Below are 18881 nucleotides of genomic sequence, written 5' to 3'. Positions count from 1 at the left end.
CTTTATTTTTCTGCAGAAAAATTTCCATTTCATAAGTTCACTAGTAAGAATGAATGCATGAATGCAAGCCTCCAAAAGCCACATAAAGCAAACACAATATCAGGTAAGCTTGGCAGTTTCAAAGTTGTAATCAACATTTTCCAAGTGATTATCTCTAGCAGGTATGTGAAAGAAAACATCTATGTCATAGAATAGTAGGGCTGGAAAGGGCCTACTCTCTCTCTCTCTCCCTCCCCCCCGCCCCCGGTGTGAAATGGAACGAATAATAGTGACAGCAAAACTGAAGGTGCCCCAAAAACCTCAGCGGAAGAGAGTTGAACTCTGTTGAAATAAATGAGTGGTTGTCAGCATATCGTGCACAGTTCTTTGGGTTGCTAAAATTTATGACTGTGTCAACAGTTTCAATAGCTTTGGGTTTTTTGTTACATTTAAACAATGTAAGACAAGTTCATGCTGCTGTCTTTAATTTTAAGTATGCCAATAAATATTTCTGCATAAGATAACATTTAAATCACACTAAGTGCTTGGCGCTGGATGGCGCAGCTCCTGCAGACGGGGACGATTTATCTCTGCGCACAGAGGTCCCCCCAGGGATCCTTGCAATACACAAGCCTGTCCTACAGGCCCTATCCTTTGCAATTATGGTTCAAAGAACATGGCAGGTTATCGTGGGTTAATTAATTAATCCATGAATTAATAATTAACTCACGATTAGCTGCAGTGTCTGGCTGCCATTTTGAACATGCGACCTCTGATCGGGGCAATCGGGGGTTGTGGCGTGGCGTGCGGACCCAACCGTTGTGAGTTAATCGAGGGTTAAACAACCCACACTTAACCCAAATAAGGATTAAGTGTGGGTTGTTTAACCCTCATAAGTGTGAGTTATTTAACCCTCGATTAATGCACAACGGCCAGGTTCGCATGACACACCACAACCCCCTATCACCCCAATCGGAGGTTGCATATTCAGAACGGCAGCTGCACACACCTCACCTGTGCTGCGGCTAATCGTGGATGAATTAACCCACTGTATCATGTGAACCGGGTCATCGTAACCCTATCTACTGTCTCCCCACAAGAAAGCAAAAGTTCCGGGAAGTCACATCATCTGGACAGGTTTCTGATCAGCCTGGTCAGTTTTAGCTTTTCAGCACCATGCACATCAGACAAATGTACCTTGTTTATTCCGGGGGTTCAGAGAGCCCTGGGCAGGGGAAGACTGTTCACTCTTGAGTGACGGTCGGGCGCTTTCTTGGAGGCGTGTTTCTTCTGCAGGAGGCATTGTTGGGGCACCTATAGGCAGGGGTCGGTCACTCTTAGGGGGCAGGGTCTCCACAGCAGGAAGCGTTGTGGCAGGCATGGGGCCGGCCTGGTTAGTCTGAAGGGAAGGTTTCACTTCAGCAGGGGGCACTGTGGAGGTCTTGATGCCTGAGCAGCCATTTTGGGTAGGCGACATCTCTCCTGTAGGACCAGCAGCAGCTGCAGATGGCAGAGGAGTGACTGAGGGTGTGGGCGCAGAGGGAGGCTGGTCGCACTGGGGTGTTTCTGTCTCCCTCATGAAGGGCACTGTGATGGGCGAAGGGCTAGTCCATTCACTCAGGGGGAGCTGCGTCACTTCCGGGAGGGTTTCTTTTGAGGCTGGAAGACAGGAGGAGGCAAGGCTGTTTACGTGGAGACTCCGAATGTCATCATGCCGCCCGCCCGAGTCATCTTCCAATGCTAGTACCAAACAACCTCTCCAGAGTTAAGCCAGGGCTCCCTCCCATCTTGAGGCAAGGGTGCCAGGCACAGCTAATTCAAAATAAACGGTACTGTGCGTTGTCAGCAGTGCAGCCAGGCACCATGCCAACTGGGCACAAAGACCCCTTCTCCCTTGGGCCCAGGAAGCCGGCATGCCCAAATGCAGCAGTGAAAGATTGCTATATGGAGCCCATGTATAGTTGCCATTTGAGGGGTTGCTTCCCCCGCCTCCAACAGTACTCGTGCGCCACAAGCAACCACATAGCAGGCAAAGAAAACTCCCTTAATGCTAACTTGCTCTTTCCTTCCCTAAGAGTTCCCGAGGATACTCTTTCCGAGTTTCAAACTGTTAATTGTTAAATGGAGACAGAGGGCTTCAAAAGGGTGATGGGATCCCATTTCTCACCCCACAACAGCCGCTCCCCCAAGGCAGCACATGAATGGAGCTGGACCAGAGAGAGAGAGACTCCTGCTCCCTGTTACATAATTCACCACCGTCCTCGACACACGCACACACACACACTGCTCCCTCGCAGCGTCCTTCAGACAACAATTAACTAATGCAACAAGAATGTCCAATGTGAAACCTGGAGAACGCCAAAGGCAGGGCTATAAATGCTTGCCCTGCCTGGGGCTGTGGGAGCTCCCTGGCTAACTTCTATAGCAAGGGAGGCAGACAAGAGGCAGAGCGGCTGGGATGAGGCAGGCAGTCAAGACATGACGGAGGGAAGAGGCCCAGCAACCACAGCAGCGTAGGAAGAGTAGGAAGGAAAGGCCTGTGGTGGGTGGCAACCGAAACCTTCCTGGCAGAGGGCTTCTGGCACTATGGGTCAAAAGGCACTATGCATCTCTTCCATCTTTTCCTCCTTGACTTTTTTTTTTTTTTTGGTGGAAAGAGAAAAGATGGAAGTCCTAGTGGGGGAACGTGGGAAGGTTACAAGGGTCTGGGATTTTTGTTACATTCCATGAGCAAGGCAGGGCAATTGCACAATAAAAGCCTCGTCTGGAAGCACCCTGGATATCCCATGCACAGCGATGATTGTTGGATGGGGAAAGTGGGGGTTTGGAATCACCCCACTCAGAACAGCCCCTCCAACAGATCAGCCTCCAAAAGCCACATAAAGCAAATGCATCGGTTGTTTTTATTCTGTTAAAGTTGTCTGTTTTAATTGTGTTTTCATGCATTTGTTTTATTAGTGTTTTCATCAAGTTTTATTTATGATCGTAAGCCGGCTTGAGTGCCGTTTGTCTTGGTAGAAAGGCAGGGTACAAATCCAATAAATAAATTAAGGGCGCAGTCCTATGCATGTTTAGACAAAAGTCCTTCAACTCCCAGCATTCCCCAGCCAGCATGGCAATTACAATAAAGGGCAATTACAATAAAAGCCTGAGCTACAGACCCTTCTGAAGCAGGGCTAATTCAGTCTTCCCAGTTCTCCAGTTTCCGATTTTGCTTTTCCAACTGACGTTCCCGGATGCCCTGAGCATGCTCAGTCGCCCATGAGCCCTTTCGCGGCCGGGGTGGGAGGAGGCCCCTCTTTGGGTTTTCTCAACGTTTTCTGCTTCTGCATGCCTTCAAGTTCACCTGAGCATGCTGATATCACCCTCTTGTTTTCCCATGACCCTGGTTGGGGAGTCTTTGAAGGCAGTAGTCCTCAACCTTTTGAGACTTGAGAACCACCTCTTGCCCAAATGTGCATCTGGAGACTCGATTTTAAATTTCTTGCCATGTATTTGCATGACAGTAGTGCTGCTACTGTCCACCTTGGCTCAGACCTAGACCCAGGGGTGGCTTCCGACCCAGCAGGGATTTAAGGGAGCACAATTTGCTTTAGTAAGTTGCAGGCGGTAGCGTTGGAGGAGCAGGAGATTATACGCGTGGAGAGCCAGTGTGGTGGAGTGGCTACAGTATTGGACTGGGACTCGGGAGATCTGGGTTCTAGTCCCCACTTGGCCATGAAGCTCATGGGGTGACTTTGGGCTGTCACTGACTCTCAGCCTAACCTACCTCGCAGGGCGGTTGTGAGCATAAAATGGAGAGGAGGAAGACCACGTGAGCCACCTTGGGTTCCTCGCAAGAGGAAAAAAGGTGGAATAGAAGTGCAATAAATAAATAAATAAATATGAAGGGATACAATGAGAAACAAGAGTTGAAAGAGAAGATGGGGCAAGGCCATGGGTAACTTTAAAGGCAAGGAGAGTGAGTTTGTATTGGAGACAGAAGCGGATGGGAAGCTGGCAACTGGACAATCTATTCTGCACAGCATCAAACACCATTGAGAGTTCTAACAGATTTGGGGCACTTGCTCTGTCGTCCTCAAAATGTAGATCAGCCTTCCACAACCTTGTGCCCTCCAGATGAGTTGGACTACAACTCCCATCATTCCCAGGCAACATGACCATCTGGAGGCCACCGCGTTGGGCAAGGCTGACATAGATAATTCTCCAGAGCCAATATAATGCCATTTCATTTCAGCCCAATAAGTAGGTGTGACACATCCCCTATTCTCTTCTGAGCCTGAAGAGAGCTCCAAGGCCAGAACAGACCTGGTTCCAGGTAGCTCACTAGTTCCCAGTCTTAGGCCAGGAGGTTCCCAGTTCAAGTACCCTATAATGAGAAGCCACTGCATGGTAATTGCCTCGCCAGGCATGTATGGGTAGACATCTGTAAGTAGAGATGGGATGGTAAAAGAACAGTGGGCAGCCAACACCAAAAAAGCACCGCAACACTGCAACAGTCTGGCCCCAGAAGTTTGCTTTTGTGCTTAGGAGTCACATGCCTCACGAGGCTTTTGGAACAAACGTCACTTGACCTTGCTGGTGAGTAAGTTGTTATGCTGCAGTTTTCTTGCAGAGCACCATAGCAAGGATAATTTGCTTAGGAATTCCAAACCCATTTTGCTAAACATACTTCTCACTTTGCAGGTATTCCTGGTCTGAGTCACCATTTGGTTCCTGCCTCCCTGTGCCACAACGCTGGTTTGTCCAAAGAACATTAAGAAGCACCCTGCTGTATTAGATCAAAGGCCTATCTGGACCTGGATTCTGTTCATACCATGGCCAACCAGCTGCCTGGGGGAAGTGCATGAGCAGGATGAGAGCGCAAAAGATTCTCGTGCATATTCCCCAGCAATTGATATACAGAAGAGACATATTGCCTCTGATACTGGCGGCAGCATATAGCCATTGACTAGTAGGAGTTGATGGCCTTATCCTCCATGAATTTGCCCGATCCCCTTGTAAAGACATGTGAGCAATGTCAAGCGACGGGAGGGCCGAGTTTAACTTCCCTCCCCCAAATGCTCTATTTCATGTAAAAAGTAGAGCAACCGCCCCCCTCCAGTTTATATTTCAACAGGCCTGAAACATGGATGGCTGCTCCCTCGTATGTAGTTTGACCTTGAGATTGCAAGGTCTTTGGGGCAGGGACCTGGCTTTACATGTACGGAATTCTGTACAGCGCCACGTACATTTGTGACACTGTGTCATAATAACAACACTGGCAATGGCCCTCAAGCAAATACCTTCGGAAGCCACTTTATATCAGGTCAGCGCATATGTCCGACCAACCCATTATTGCTCCCTCTGACTGGCAGCGGGATCTCCAGGGACCCTCTGCATGCAAAGCATGTGCTCAAGAGCTGAGCTATGGTCTTCCTATCTTGCCGTTCAAAAACAAACACACAACCAATACAGGAGGGATGATCAATCAACAGGTATTTTCCATTATCCCAGTCGCTGTCCCTTTAAACCTTTAATCACCTCTCTGCCTCATGTAATTAGTGGGTACAAGTTGCAGAGTCAACAGCAACACTCTGTTGGGTAATGGTGAGTGATGTATAACCATGGAGGAGACAAAAGGACCTCAGCAGACAGAAAGTAAAGAGAGGGGGAGGTGGGAACGGGCACGGAGAGAAGCTGCAGAGCGGCAAGTAGGACAGGAACGGCGGTTGGCAAGGAGACCCGGAGACAACTAGTCCCTGAAGATGGTGAAAAACAGATTCCTAAAGGCATGACCTCATGAATATACAGTGGAGGTGAGGAATAGATTTCAGGAATTAGACCTGATAGACAGAGTGCCTGAGGAACTATGGACAGAGGTCCGTAACATTGTTCAGGAGGCAGCAACGAAATCCATCCCAAAGAAAAAGAAATGCAAGAAAGCAAAGTGGCTGTCTGATGAGGCTTTACAAGTAGCTGAGGAAAGAAGGGAAGCGAAAAGCAAGGGAGAAAGGGGAAGATATATCCAACTGAATGCAGAGTTCCAGAGAATAGCAAGGAGAGACAAGAAGGCCTTCTTAAATGAACAATGCAAAGAAATCGAGGAAAACAATAGAATGGGAAAGACTAGAGATCTCTTCAAGAAAATCAGAGATCTCAAGGGAACGTTTTGTGCAAAGACAGGCAAGATAAAGGACAAAGAAGGCAGGGACCTAACAGAAGCAGATGAGATTAAGAAGAGGTGGAAAGAATACACAGAAGAACTATACAGGAAAGATCTGAATGTCCCTGATAGCCACGATAGTGCGGTCACTGAACTTGAGCCGGACATCCTAGAGAGTGAAGTCAAGTGGGCCTTAGGAAGCATTACTAACAACAAAGCTAGTGGAGATGACAGTATTCCAACTGAGCTATTTAAAATCCTAAAAGATGATGCTGTTAAAGTGCTGCATTCAATATGCCAACAAATTTGGAACACTCAACAATGGCCGCAAGACCGGAAAAGGTCAGTTTACATTCCAATTCCAAAGAAGGGCAATGCCAAAGAGTGCTCAAGCTACCACACAATTGCGCTCATTTCACATGCCAGCAAGGTGATGCTCAAAATCCTACAAGCTAGGCTTCAGCAGTATGCAAACCGAGAACTACCGGAAGTACAAGCTGGGTTTCGAAGAGGCAGAGGAACTAGAGATCAAATCGCCAACATTCGCTGCATCATGGAGAAAGCAAGAGAATTCCAGAAAAACGTCTATTTCTGCTTCATTGACTACGCTAAAGCCTTTGATTGTGTGGATCACAACAAACTCTGGCAAATTCTTAAAGTGATGGGAGTACCAGACCACCTTACCTGTCTCCTGAGAAACCTGTACGAGGGTCAAGAAGCAACAGTAAGAACCGGACATGGAACAACCGAGTGGTTCAAAATTGGGAAAGGAGTACGACAAGGCTGCATATTGTCACCCTGCTTATTTAACTTATATGCAGAGTACATCATGAGAAATGCCGGGCTGGATGAATCAGAGGTCGAAATAAAGATTGCTGGGAGAATTGTCAACAACCTCCGATATGCAGACGATACCACCCTAATGGCAGAAAGCGAAGAGGATCTCAAGAGCCTCTTGTTGAGGGTGAAAGAGGAGAGTGCAAAAGCTGGTTTGAAACTCAACATTAAAAAAACTAAGATCATGGCATCTGGCCCCATCACTTCCTGGCATATAGAAGGGGAAGAAATGGAAGCAGTGACAGATTTTACTTTCTTGGGCTCCAAGGTCACCGCAGACGGTGACTGTAGCCATGAAATTAAAAGACGCTTGTTCCTTGGGAGGAAAGCTATGGCAAACCTAGACAGCATAGTAAGAAGCAGAGACATCACCTTGCCGACAAAGGTCCGTCTAATCAAAGCTATGGTTTTCCCAGTAGTAATGTATGGCTGTGAGAGCGGGACTATAAGGAAGGCTGAGCGCCGAAGAATTGATGCTTTCGAACTGTGGTGCTGGAGAAGACTCTTACGAGTCCCCTGGACTGCAAGGAGGTCCAATCAGTCCATCCTAAAGGAAATCAACCCTGAGTGCTCATTGGAAGGACAGATAATGAAGCTGAAGCTCCAATATTTTGGCCACCTAATGCGAAGAGAAAACTCCCTGGAAAAGACCCTGATGCTGGGAAAGACTGAAGGCAAATGGAGAAGGGGACGGCAGAGGATGAGATGGCTAGATAGCATCACGGATACAATGAATATGAACTTGAGCACGCTCCGGGAGAAACGCAGGACAGGAAGGCCTGGCGTGCTATGGTCCATGGGGTCACGAAGAGTCGGACACGACTGAATGACTGAACAACAACAACAACAAGGGTATTTTAGAAAATGTTTTTATTGTAGAATTTTATTGTTTTAAACTGTTTTTATTGTATGTTGTACATCGCCCAGAGTGGCTGGGTGACCAGCCAGATGGGCGATTAATAAATTTAATAATTAATAAATAAATAAATAAATAAATACTGAAGCTGAAGCTCCAATATTTTGGCCACCTAATGCGAAGAGAAAACTCTCTGGAAAAGACCCTGATGCTGGGAAAGACTGAAGGCAAAAGGAGAAGGGGACGGCAGAGGATGAGACGGCTAGATAGCATCACCGATGCAATGAATATGAACTTGAGCACACTCCGGGAGAGAGTGGAGGACAGGAAGGCCTGGCATGCTATGGTCCATGGGGTCACGAAGAGTCGGACACGACTGAACGACTGAACAACAACAACAAAAGGCATGACAAGTAGTGGAGGCTAGTGGCTCTGATGTCAGTGGGGCAGTGAAACTTCCTTACATTCTTTCAGTCATAAGAACATAAGAAGAGCCCTGCTAGATCACACCAAAGGTCCATCTAGTCCAGCATTCTGTTCACACAGCGGCCGACCAGCTGTCGACCAGGAACCCACAAGCAGGGCATGAGTGCAACAGCACCCTCCCACCCATGTTCAGAGGTCCAGTACCTCTGGTACTGGAGGTGGCACATAGCCATCGGGACTAGTAGCCATTGATAGCCTTTTCCTCCAGGAATTTGTCCAACCCCTTTTAAAGCCATCCAAATTGGGAGCCATCACTACATCCTGTGGTAGTGAATTCCATAGTTTAACTATCCAACTAAGGTTGGAGAGCTCCTTTAGAGTTCTAACTGCTTCTGACTGAAACCCAGACTGGATGCACCACCCCATGGACAACGGTGCCACCAGCCTCCACTGACAACAAGTTTCCTCTTTAGCTTGTTTGCTGAATCCAGCTCTCTCTTTCACAGCCAAAACAGCACATTGTGCCATCCAGGAGTGAAAAGCAAGGAGGGTCAGGGTTTTCCTGTGCTGTCACAATTAACATTTCATCTAACAAAGCCATTCTTTCAATTCGTCCACATTGGGGGTTTACTTAAGGTCTGTGTCACAGTTACTGCTGGGTATCAAGATGATTTGTTGTGGATTTGAGGAACTTAAGCCCTGCTTAAAAGTCTTGGGGGAGGGGGAATTGTGAAAAAGACCACCACCAAAGCCCTTCTCTCCACCCTGCGATACCCAACTGGCATTTGGCTGGGGATGCTGGAAAGGGCCTTTTCTGTAGCCGAGCCATGACTCCATCGAGAGAAGCCCAACTTGCCTCCTCCGAGGACATTGGCATGATGTGACATGACTGCATTCGTGTGCTGGGACTGGCATTTTGTGGCCCAGCTTGCTGTCCCTTCTCGCCATCTGCAAGGGGGGTGAACCTCACCCCCCACCCCTTTGTAATTGGGGAGAAATAAAGTTCTCCAGTCTCTGTTGCGGTGTAGTCTTGGAAGCACTGCCAGCTGCAGATTCACCAACCTGCTGCCCTCTGCTTAGGATTGTTGACAGCGTGTGCATACACACAGACCCGCAAAGATGCGCAGACCTCCTTCCTTCTTTGACACTTGCTGCAATGCAGGGCGCATGTGGGCATGCTGCTGGCAAGAACAAAGCAGAGATGGCAAATCGCCAACAGGAATACCATGTGTATGCGAATGTGTGGGTGCCGTCTTTTCTTTCTTTCGTTCTTCAAGAAATGTATTTGCTTCTAAAATGTAGTATTCCCCCCTCCCCACAAATAGAGTATATATTAAAGGTATAGAGTATATATTAAGATAATTTTTTCAACACATAGGAATATGGAACTAACACCACCACTACAATGATGAGCAGAAAAACAATAAAAACAGAGCATTCCGATCGTTTTCTTTCAGCCAGCCACTCTACCATAAGATTGAAAGCAGAGCAAAGAACAAATGCAAATACAATCTACTCTCTTGGTGAAAAGCAGTCTGAAACAAAAACTACATTTTTAGAGTCTGCCTAAAAGACATGAGAGACAGGGCCTTTTTAGAGGTCGCCTCACATTATGGAACTTTTCCCTCTGAAAAGGCCTTATCTCTCATGCCGAGAAAGTCTAACCTCCCTTCCTGGTGAGCATAAGAGAAAGGCCTCCATAGCTGATCTTAATGCTCTGGCAGATTCATATGGGCATAGGCAGTCCTTTATGTAACTTGGTCCCAAACCATTAAGGGCTTTAAAGGTCAATACCAGCACTTTGAACTGGGCTTGGAAGCAAATCTGGATGCCCAGGTCTCGGCAGTGGCCAGGAGTCCGTTTGCACAGCTGAGGCTAGTGTTACCACTGTGCCTGTTCCTAGAGACCTCTGATCTGGCCATGGTCACACACGTCTTAGTTACATCCCGTTTGTACTACTGTAACACCCTCTGAGTGGGGCTGCCTTTGAAAACTGTTCAGAAACTTCAGCTGGGCCAGAATGCTGCAGCCAGGCTGTTGACTGGGGCCAGTTACAGGGACTACATGACTCCCTTGTTACAGAAGCTTAACTAGCTACCAGTCTGTTTCCAGACAGAATTCGAAGTGCTGATTATGACCTATAAAGCCCTATATGGTTTGGGAACTGGCTACCTGAAAGGCCACCTTCTCCCATACAAGCCTGCCCAGTCCTTAAAATCTTCTGGCGAGGGCCTTCTTTTGAGACCGCCACCTTCAGAGGCATGCTTGGTAGCAATGCGAAGAAGGGCCTTCTTAGTAGCCGCTCCCTGGCTGTGGAACTCCTTGCCAAGAGAGGCTAGATTTGCTCCCTCTGTGTTATCTTTCCACCAGCAGGCAAAGACTGTCATTGGAGGACAATTAAGAGAAGCTATTCCAGAGGCAATTGCTAGGCTATTCATCATTAATCTCATTGCCATTTTATTTATTTATTTATTTATTTCATTTCTATACCTCCCAATAGCCGAAGCTCTCTGGGAGGTTCACAAAAACTAAAACCAAACAACACACAATAAAACAATTTAAAATATATAGAACATTAAAACCACAATATAACAATACAACCACAATAAAACCTAGCAGCAGTACAGGAGTTTAAAATACAGATTTAAAACAGCAAAGATAAAAATTTAGAAAGCTAAAATGCCTGGGAAAATAAAAAGGTCTTCACCTGGCGCCGAAAGGAGTACAATGTAGGCGCCAGGCGAACCTCACTAGGGAGCTCATTCCAGAGCCGGGGTGCCACAGCAGAAAAAGCCCTCCTCCTAGTAGCCACCCGCCTCACTTCCTTTGGCAGGGGCTCACGGAGAAGGGCTGCTGCTGATGATCTTAAGGTCCGGGCAGGCACATATGGGAGGAGGCGATCCTTCAGGTAACCTGGCCCCAAGCCGTTAAGGGCTTTGAATGTTAACACCAGCACTTTGAATCGGGCCCGGAAATGGACTGGCAGCCAGTGCAGCTGGAAAAGTACTGGCGTAATATGAGCTCGCAGGCCAGTCCCTGTTAACAATCTTGCTGCCCTATTTTGGACCAGCTGAAGTTTCCGGACCGTTTTCAAAGGCAGCCCCACGTATAACGCATTGCAGTAATCCAGACGAGAAGTTATCAGAGCATGGATAACTGTAGCTAGGCTATCTCTGTCCAGATAAGGGCGTAGTTGGTATACCAGCCTAAGCTGATAAAAAGTGCTCCGTGCCACTGAGTTCACCTGTGCCTCAAGTGACAGTTCTGGATCCAAGAGCACCCCCAAACTACGAACCTGATCCTTTAGGGGGAGTGCAACCCCCTCCAGAACAGGTTGAATATCACCTAGCCGGGCAGACGAACCACCCACTAACAGTACCTCCGTCTTGTCTGGATTGAGTTTCAGTTTATTAGCCCTCATCCAGTCCATTACCGTGCCCAGGCACTGGTTCAGAACAGCCACTGCCTCACCTGGTTTTGATGAGAAAGAGAGGTAGAGCTGGGTGTCATCCGCATATTGATGGCACCTCAGCCCACACCTCCGGATAACCTCCCCCAGCGGTTTCATGTAGATGTTAAACAGCATAGGGGATAAAACAGAGCCCTGTGGAACCCCATGGCACAATTGCCATGGCACAGAGCAATAATCCCCCAGTACCACCTTCTGGAATCGGCCATCCAAGTAGGAGCGGAACCACTGTAGTGCAGTGCCTCCAACTCCCAACCCAGACAACCTATCCAGAAGGATACCATGGTCGATGGTATCGAAAGCCGCTGAGAGGTCCAGGAGAATCAACAGGGTCGCACTCCCCCTGTCCCTCTCCCGGCAGAGGTCATCCCACAGGGCGACCAAGGCAGTTTCCGTTCCAAAGCCAGGCCTGAAGCCCGATTGAAATGGATCTAGATAATCTGTTTCATTCAAGAGTGCCTGGAGCTGTCCTACAACCACCCGCTCAAGCACCTTGCCCAGGAAGGGGATGTTGGCCACTGGCCTATAATTGTTAACATCCTCTGGGTCCAGGTTAGGCTTTTTCAGGAGTGGTCTAATTACTGCCTCTTTTAAAGCAGCAGGCACCACTCCCTCCCTCAAGGAGGAATTTACAACCTCCTGGACCCTCCTTGCCATGCTCAACACAAAGCCATAAAAACAGGAACTGCATGCAGGAACCTTTTAATTAACATTGGAAAGTACCATTGCTGAATGGGGCTTAGTTGTAAGTAAATATTATAAGAGGAACTTGGCAGTGGGGAAGAACATTGCTAGATGCATGGGTGGAACCTCCATTTGAATTCACTTCCAACTAATTGTGGGAAAGCGATAAAGGGTAAAGCAACCACAGAATGTGGAGCTTGCAGAATAGGGGTGGGGAAGGGAAGAGGTTTTGTTAGAAGGTTCATGGTGCAAAGGGGAAGAGTGATTCCAAATACTGGAAACTGGACATCCTGAAGCACCAGACTGATTAATTTTTGTCAGTCCCAGTACTTTTTTAAAAGTAAGGTGGAAGGGGTAATGGTATGAGGAGGGGCACCGGAAGTGACTGGGACCCATGTTGAACAAAGACATACTTCCTTCTGTCCCAGTCTTCCCCCAACTGGTGCCACCCAGATGTTTTTAATTACAATTCCCACCATCCCTGACCACTGGCCATGCTGGCTGGTGCTGATGGTAGTTGTGTTCCAAAACATCTGGAGGGCACCAGATTGGAGAAGACTGCTCTGGCCAGTGGAAGTCCTATGTAAGCCCACTGTGTTTTCTAAATCATTTGCTGAAAACTGCACACACTGTATTTATTTCCTGTTATCATGGGGACTAGAAGCATGCTCGCAAAAAGAATTAAAAACTGTATTTTTTAAAAAAGCAGCTTGGACCACCGTGCTTCATAGGATCTGACACATTCTATAATCCATTGTGTGATGACAGACTACTCTACTCCCCGTCTCAGTATACACAGGGCAAATCCAATTTTTGTGTCCAAGCTTGATCAAGACTCCTACAAGCAGCGTAGGGAAACGGCATTTGCTGTTGTGCTCAAGGGTTACTTTCCATTGACTTTAAAAGGCCAGAGGCAGAATGCTGAGTTCTTCCAGTCTGACCACATAAACACACGTGCAGGTTGAGTAACCTCCTCCAGTTATTTTTTTCCACCAAACTGCATTAAACTAAAACATATTTTGCAACAAGTATGGAGAGATTTGGCCAGGGGCTTTCCTTCCACCACTGACAGTTTATGGCTTCAGTTTAAAGACGGTACATGCTCTGTCCATGTATTATGATGGCTTTCTCTTAATGGAAGGGTGGGGAAGGCCCTGGGGTAGCCTGCCAGACCCTGAAGCTGGCAGGACCTTTGAATTGGTCACAAGATCTTCCTTCAGTCCATTTTTGTTCCACACCCATGATTCTTTCCAGTTTGGTGAGGGCAGGCGGGAGGAAAGATGCTTGTTGTTATTCTGTGTGTGCACATGCGTACACGCATACAGCAAACCAAAGCCAAATGAGAAATCCTTGGGGGGGGCGGGGAGAAACCAGGGTGGAGTAGGAGGGAGGATAGAACGGCTTGATGTAAAGCTTATTTAGAAAAGTCATGGGAACGCTGACTGACTGATTTGGGCAGGGGATAAAACACAGTACAGTGGAGCGGAAAACCATTTGGCAGCAGGGAGAGTTTTGAGTTCATCACCACTACGATAAAAATTACACAAGGCTGTAAACTACATCAAAGAATGTGAGGTTCATTAAATAAATCGCCTTCTTTACTAGCCTGAGCCCAAAGGCAATCTGGACCCAAACACAGACACCTGCTCATAGAAACAGAAACATGCTAGGGCACCACAGATATCCAAGTGCTGGGGGCCCGTTTAAAATGCCCTTTAACACACAAACACACACAGAGAGACTATAGCAGCCTTCCCGAACTCGGTGCTCTCCAGATGTGTTAAACAACAACTCGCAGCATCCCCTAGCCAGCATGGTCTCTAGCATGTCATCTATAGCATGGGTATTACTAGATCTGTATAAATAAATGCAATGCTAATTATGAATAGCAGAACTCCCCTTTTCTCCTCCATTCATCAGCACTGCCTTATGGGAATGCACCATAAACTGCACATCTTTCCAGGCAGTATACCTAGCATACCTTTAAGCCAAAGAACAAAAACAAACAAAAAACTCCACTGAAGCTTTAAAGACTAACAGATTTATTATGGCATACAGCTTTTGTGGACCACATGCACAGCATTGTGCTGTGAATTGGTGGAGGAACCACTCTTGCAGAAGAAATTCATCCAGCATATACAGATTCATATCCTTCTCTGAACATACTAATTTCCTTTTTTAAAAAGTCCACATTGGGCAAACACAACAACGAAGGGGAACGTGTGGGAACATTCCCACACTAATATATAACTGGGAGGGACTTAATCCCCAAAACTGTTTGCGTGCCTGTTTCAACAGGGAGATGAATCAGAGACATGCCTCCCCTGTTCTTACATGTGGTTCAATCCTCAGGCTTAAATTCTCATGGAGGTGGTCAACCTGTATTTGGGCTATACTTCTTCAGGAGGCAGGTGAAAGGCTTAATGACTGAATGCTCCTCCATATTAAAAACAAACAAACAAATATTTCTCCGTGCAGAAAGCTAAACAGCTCAGGAAGAAATGTCACCTTCTCCCCAACATGCAAGTCCTGTGTGCAAGGAAAATCTTTGTACAGAGGAGCATCCAGTCATGTGAGCCCCCGCCCACAGTCTGAAATGGTACAGGGCAGACCACCTTGGTTTACTCTCTAACCCACTTCAGAAGATGGGTGGGGTCTTGCAGGCAGGAGGGTGGAAGAACCGACATGTTCCCAGGAAGGACTTCTCTAGGCCAGAACTCTTACAGAATCAGTTGTGCTCTTGGAGGTGGAGGAAGCAGCACAGTCAAAAATAAAATACACCGGTATTAAAATTCTGCACATGATGCTGCTTCAAGATATAGGCCTGCAAAGAATCCTGGATTTTCGGGGCAGGGGAACCAAAGAAGGAAAACGGTCCAAGGAGCGTGGGCAGATTAAACAGGATCGGGGGGGGAAAGAGCTTTCAGAAAATCAGAAAGGCATAGGCAGAGGCACCTCTACTCCCCTCTTCTTTTCCTGAACACACCTTGCTCCCCCCACCCACCCCGTAAATGCATACTTTGGTTTCTGAGCCTTTGCCAAACACTGCCCACGTTTCCTCACGTTTTCATAAGGGCTAAAATCTCCCATAACCTTTAAACCGCATGCTCAAATTGTCCCAGTGACATATTCCAGGCCAGATAAACAGTTCAACACTCCTGTGGAAATGCAGGGAATATGATGAATCCAATTTTAGTGGCGCTCAATAAAACCGTGCCAGTCGGAGACTACCAACGCTCCATCAGACTGCTTCTGCAATAAAGATTAGATGCTTAAAATAGATGCTTTTACCCAGCTGAACTCTTGCTGACGATAACGAGGGGCAATTTCCTGAGTGGTGGTACATTGCCGGCGTGCATGTGTGTGTCTGAGAGACAAACGCTAGTTGATCTCAGGGGTCTCCTAGTAATTTGTGAATGGAGACACCCTTTCTTCTTAATGGAGCTCAGTAACGGAGTAATTGCAAACCCCAACTCAGAACCTAAGTGAGCTGAGCAGGGTCTTGGGAACCAAGATAGACTGGTCCCCTAAGGATACCTAAGCGAAGTGCCCAGCTTGTGCTAGGCCAGAGAATGGTGGGAATTCCCCTTTATTTGCAGGGAGCAAGCAGAGGGCACAGTTCGGGGGTAACAGAATTCCTGTCCTAAGATTGCATCTGGTTTGGGGATGATTTCTGCTCGGCTAAACCTGCTGCATACATCCCAGTAGCCACCAACTTCAGCATACGTAAACATCAAGAGGATGCACAAAGAAACCCGGGTTTCCTGAGGTCCAAAGCAGAAGTGACAGCAACAGCTGTGTGTGTGTGTGTGTGTGTGTGTGTGTGTGTGTGTTGGACAGGGAAGTTCCACAATGATATAGCATCGCAGAATGAAAGGGACCATGGAGGTGATCTAATCGAACCCACAGCTCAGTGCAGGATCCCTGTCCAGCTTCTGTTTAAACACCTCTAGCATAGAAAAGCCCCCCAACCTCTCGGGTCAGTCTGCTCCACAGTCAAACAGCGTTTATCCCAGGGTTGATTAAAAAATCAATGATTTTTTTAAAAATCCAAAAAAATTGATTTTTAAAATTTAAATCAGCTTTTGAAATTTTCTTAAAAGAATTAGTAAAAAAAAAAAGAGCCTAGGTCAAAGATATCATCATGAATACTAATGATAGAACTTGTAATTATATTCTATGAATATCCTAACAGCAAGTTATAGAGATGGGAGATAACCTGGACAGTCCTATTCTGCACTGCTGGTGGTGTGCAGAAGTGCGTCTCGCTCTCGCTCTTTCTCTCTCCCTCTCTCTAGGCCTTGCCTCTCTCTAAGTGCAAAGATAGAGAAGGAGAATGAACAGAGAATTTGGGAAGATGGTGTAGATCTAGAGTGTTGGCCTGGGAGTCGGGAGATCCGGGTTCTAGTCCCCACTCGGCCATGGAAGCTCACTGGGTGACTTTGGGCCAGTCAGAGACTCTCAGCCCAACTCACCTCACAGGGTTGTTGTTGTGAGGATAAAATGGGAGAGAAGGAGGACTATGTATGCCGCCTTGGGTTCCTTAAGGAAGAAAAAAGGCGGGATATAAGTGCAATCAATCAATCAATCAATCTGAACAAGGAGAAGGAGTCTGGATATGAATGCAAGGGAGAGGGGAGGAGAACAGAAAGGGAAACCCAAAGTGAACAGAACACATTCATGCAGTCCTGACTCCTGAGGAAACTTCTGCTGCATGTATCCTCCACTGTGTGCCTACCTTCTAATGAAACCTACACCTCTGAATACATATTAAGGTTATATTAAACAATAATGTACTTCCACTAAAAAAAAGATGATTAAATAGAATCTTCCTCACTAGTGATTAAAATGTGATTTAAATCATTAAAACGGAGTCCTTCAGAGAAGTGATTTAAATCTTGATTTAAATCGATTTGCTTTAGATCAAATCAACCCTGGTTTAGCCATTAGGACGTTTCTCCCAATGTTTAGACAAAACCTGCTTCCCTGCCATTTCAGCCCACTGATCCCAGTCCTACCCTCTGCTCTACCTTCTGTGCAACACCCCTTCAGATATTTGAAGACCGCTGGGGATGATAGGAGGTGTAGTCTAACCTATCAGGAGGGCACCAGGTGGGGAAAGACTGACTGAAGAGATGCGCTTGGAGACACGCGTGAGGCAACATCTGCTGAAATCTCAGAAGCCAGAGGGAAGGTTACGCGACACACACAAGCAGCGGTGCTCCCGCGCTCTGTACTTCTCTTTGCCCGACACCGAGTGACGAGGAAGCAAAATCAGCAGCACAAAATATTCAGAATTTTCCGACAGCACAGAGTTGGAGGCACATATGGGTTTGTTGGCTTTTTGTTTTCTTCCATGTTTAAAGAGGACGTTTGCTTTAAGGCTTCAAGCATCACACAAAAGGCAGCTGTGCAAGCATATGCACAGAATGGGACAGGGCCATAGGGTGCACCAATGCTTATGCGTGCTTCGGATGCACAGATTCCCATTTTCAGTCCTCAGCATCTCCAGGTAGGGCTGGAAAACAGCCCTGTCTGAAACCTTGGGGAGCAGTTGCCATTTAGGGTAGACCCACCTTCCCCAATCTGCTGCCCTCTAGATGTGCTGGACCACAACTCCCAGAATTCCGAATATTTTGCACTGCTGATTTTGCTTCCTTGTCACTCCTTTCCCATGCCGCTTCCTTTCCCTTGCAAAGAGAAATACAGAGCGCTGGAGCACCGCTGCTTCTGTGCGTCACTTAACCTTCCCTCTGGCTTCTGAGGTTTCAGCAGATGTTACCTCACATGTGTCTCCAAGCACATCTCTTCAGACAGTCTTTCCCCATCTGGTGCCCTCCTGATGGGTTTGACTACACCTATTATTCCCAGCCATCTTCAAATATCTGATGGAGTGCTGCACAGAAGGTAGAGCAGAGGGTAGGACTGGGAGCAGTGGGCCGAAATGGCAGGGAAGCAGGTTTTGTCTAAACATTGGGAGAAACATCCTAACAGCTAAACCAGGGTTGATTTGATTTAAATCAAATTCTGGGAATATGGTCCAAGACATCTGGAGAGTAACAAGTTGGAGAAAGCTGAACCGGAGACAATACTGAGCCAGTTAGCCCAAAGGTCTGACTCTGTGTGAGGCAGCTTTCTAATGCAGGAAAATACAGCGTGGCTGGCTGGAGCATCTCTTTCCACAGACAGATGTCACGTCTTGGAAGAGCCCACCATTTCTCACAAAGAGCAGATCCAGTGTCCAGTTACCCCTCATGCTGGACAGCTGCTTTATATTTTGGAGGTCACGTTTAAGGACATTTGCTATTGTATCTGATCCATGCCTATGTAGTTCTACAGTCCATTTAAAGCAGGTGGCCCTGGGAAACCTGGTGGCCCTGGGAAGCTCACAGAGAGGTATGTGACAGCAGGACTCCTCCCCTGTTGTTTGACCCCAGCATATGGTACCCAGAGGTATAGCCCCGGTAGGTGGAGGTTCCAGCTGC

The 18881-nt window shown here is 47.2% G+C and overlaps 1 protein-coding gene across 4 annotated transcripts in view; it reads right to left on the bottom strand.

Moving 5' to 3' along the window:
* Positions 1-18881, bottom strand: part of MAP7D1 (MAP7 domain containing 1) — a 94648-nt gene that overhangs the window by 45529 nt on the left and 30238 nt on the right. For all 4 annotated transcript variants that reach the window (XM_084816007.1, XM_084816008.1, XM_084816009.1 and 1 more), the window contains exon 2: positions 1177-1638. In XM_084816007.1, coding sequence (XP_084672133.1) covers positions 1177-1638 — 462 coding nt within the window. The remainder of the gene's footprint in view (positions 1-1176; positions 1639-18881) is intronic.

The sequence above is a fragment of the Heloderma suspectum genome, chromosome 10 (assembly GCF_057233095.1).
Source record: "Heloderma suspectum isolate Gila_16-S chromosome 10, 16-S_ref, whole genome shotgun sequence".
Taxonomy (NCBI): Eukaryota; Metazoa; Chordata; class Lepidosauria; order Squamata; family Helodermatidae; genus Heloderma; species Heloderma suspectum.
The sequence above is the reverse complement of the archived record's forward strand: the minus strand, read 5'-3'. Positions and strand labels throughout refer to the sequence as shown.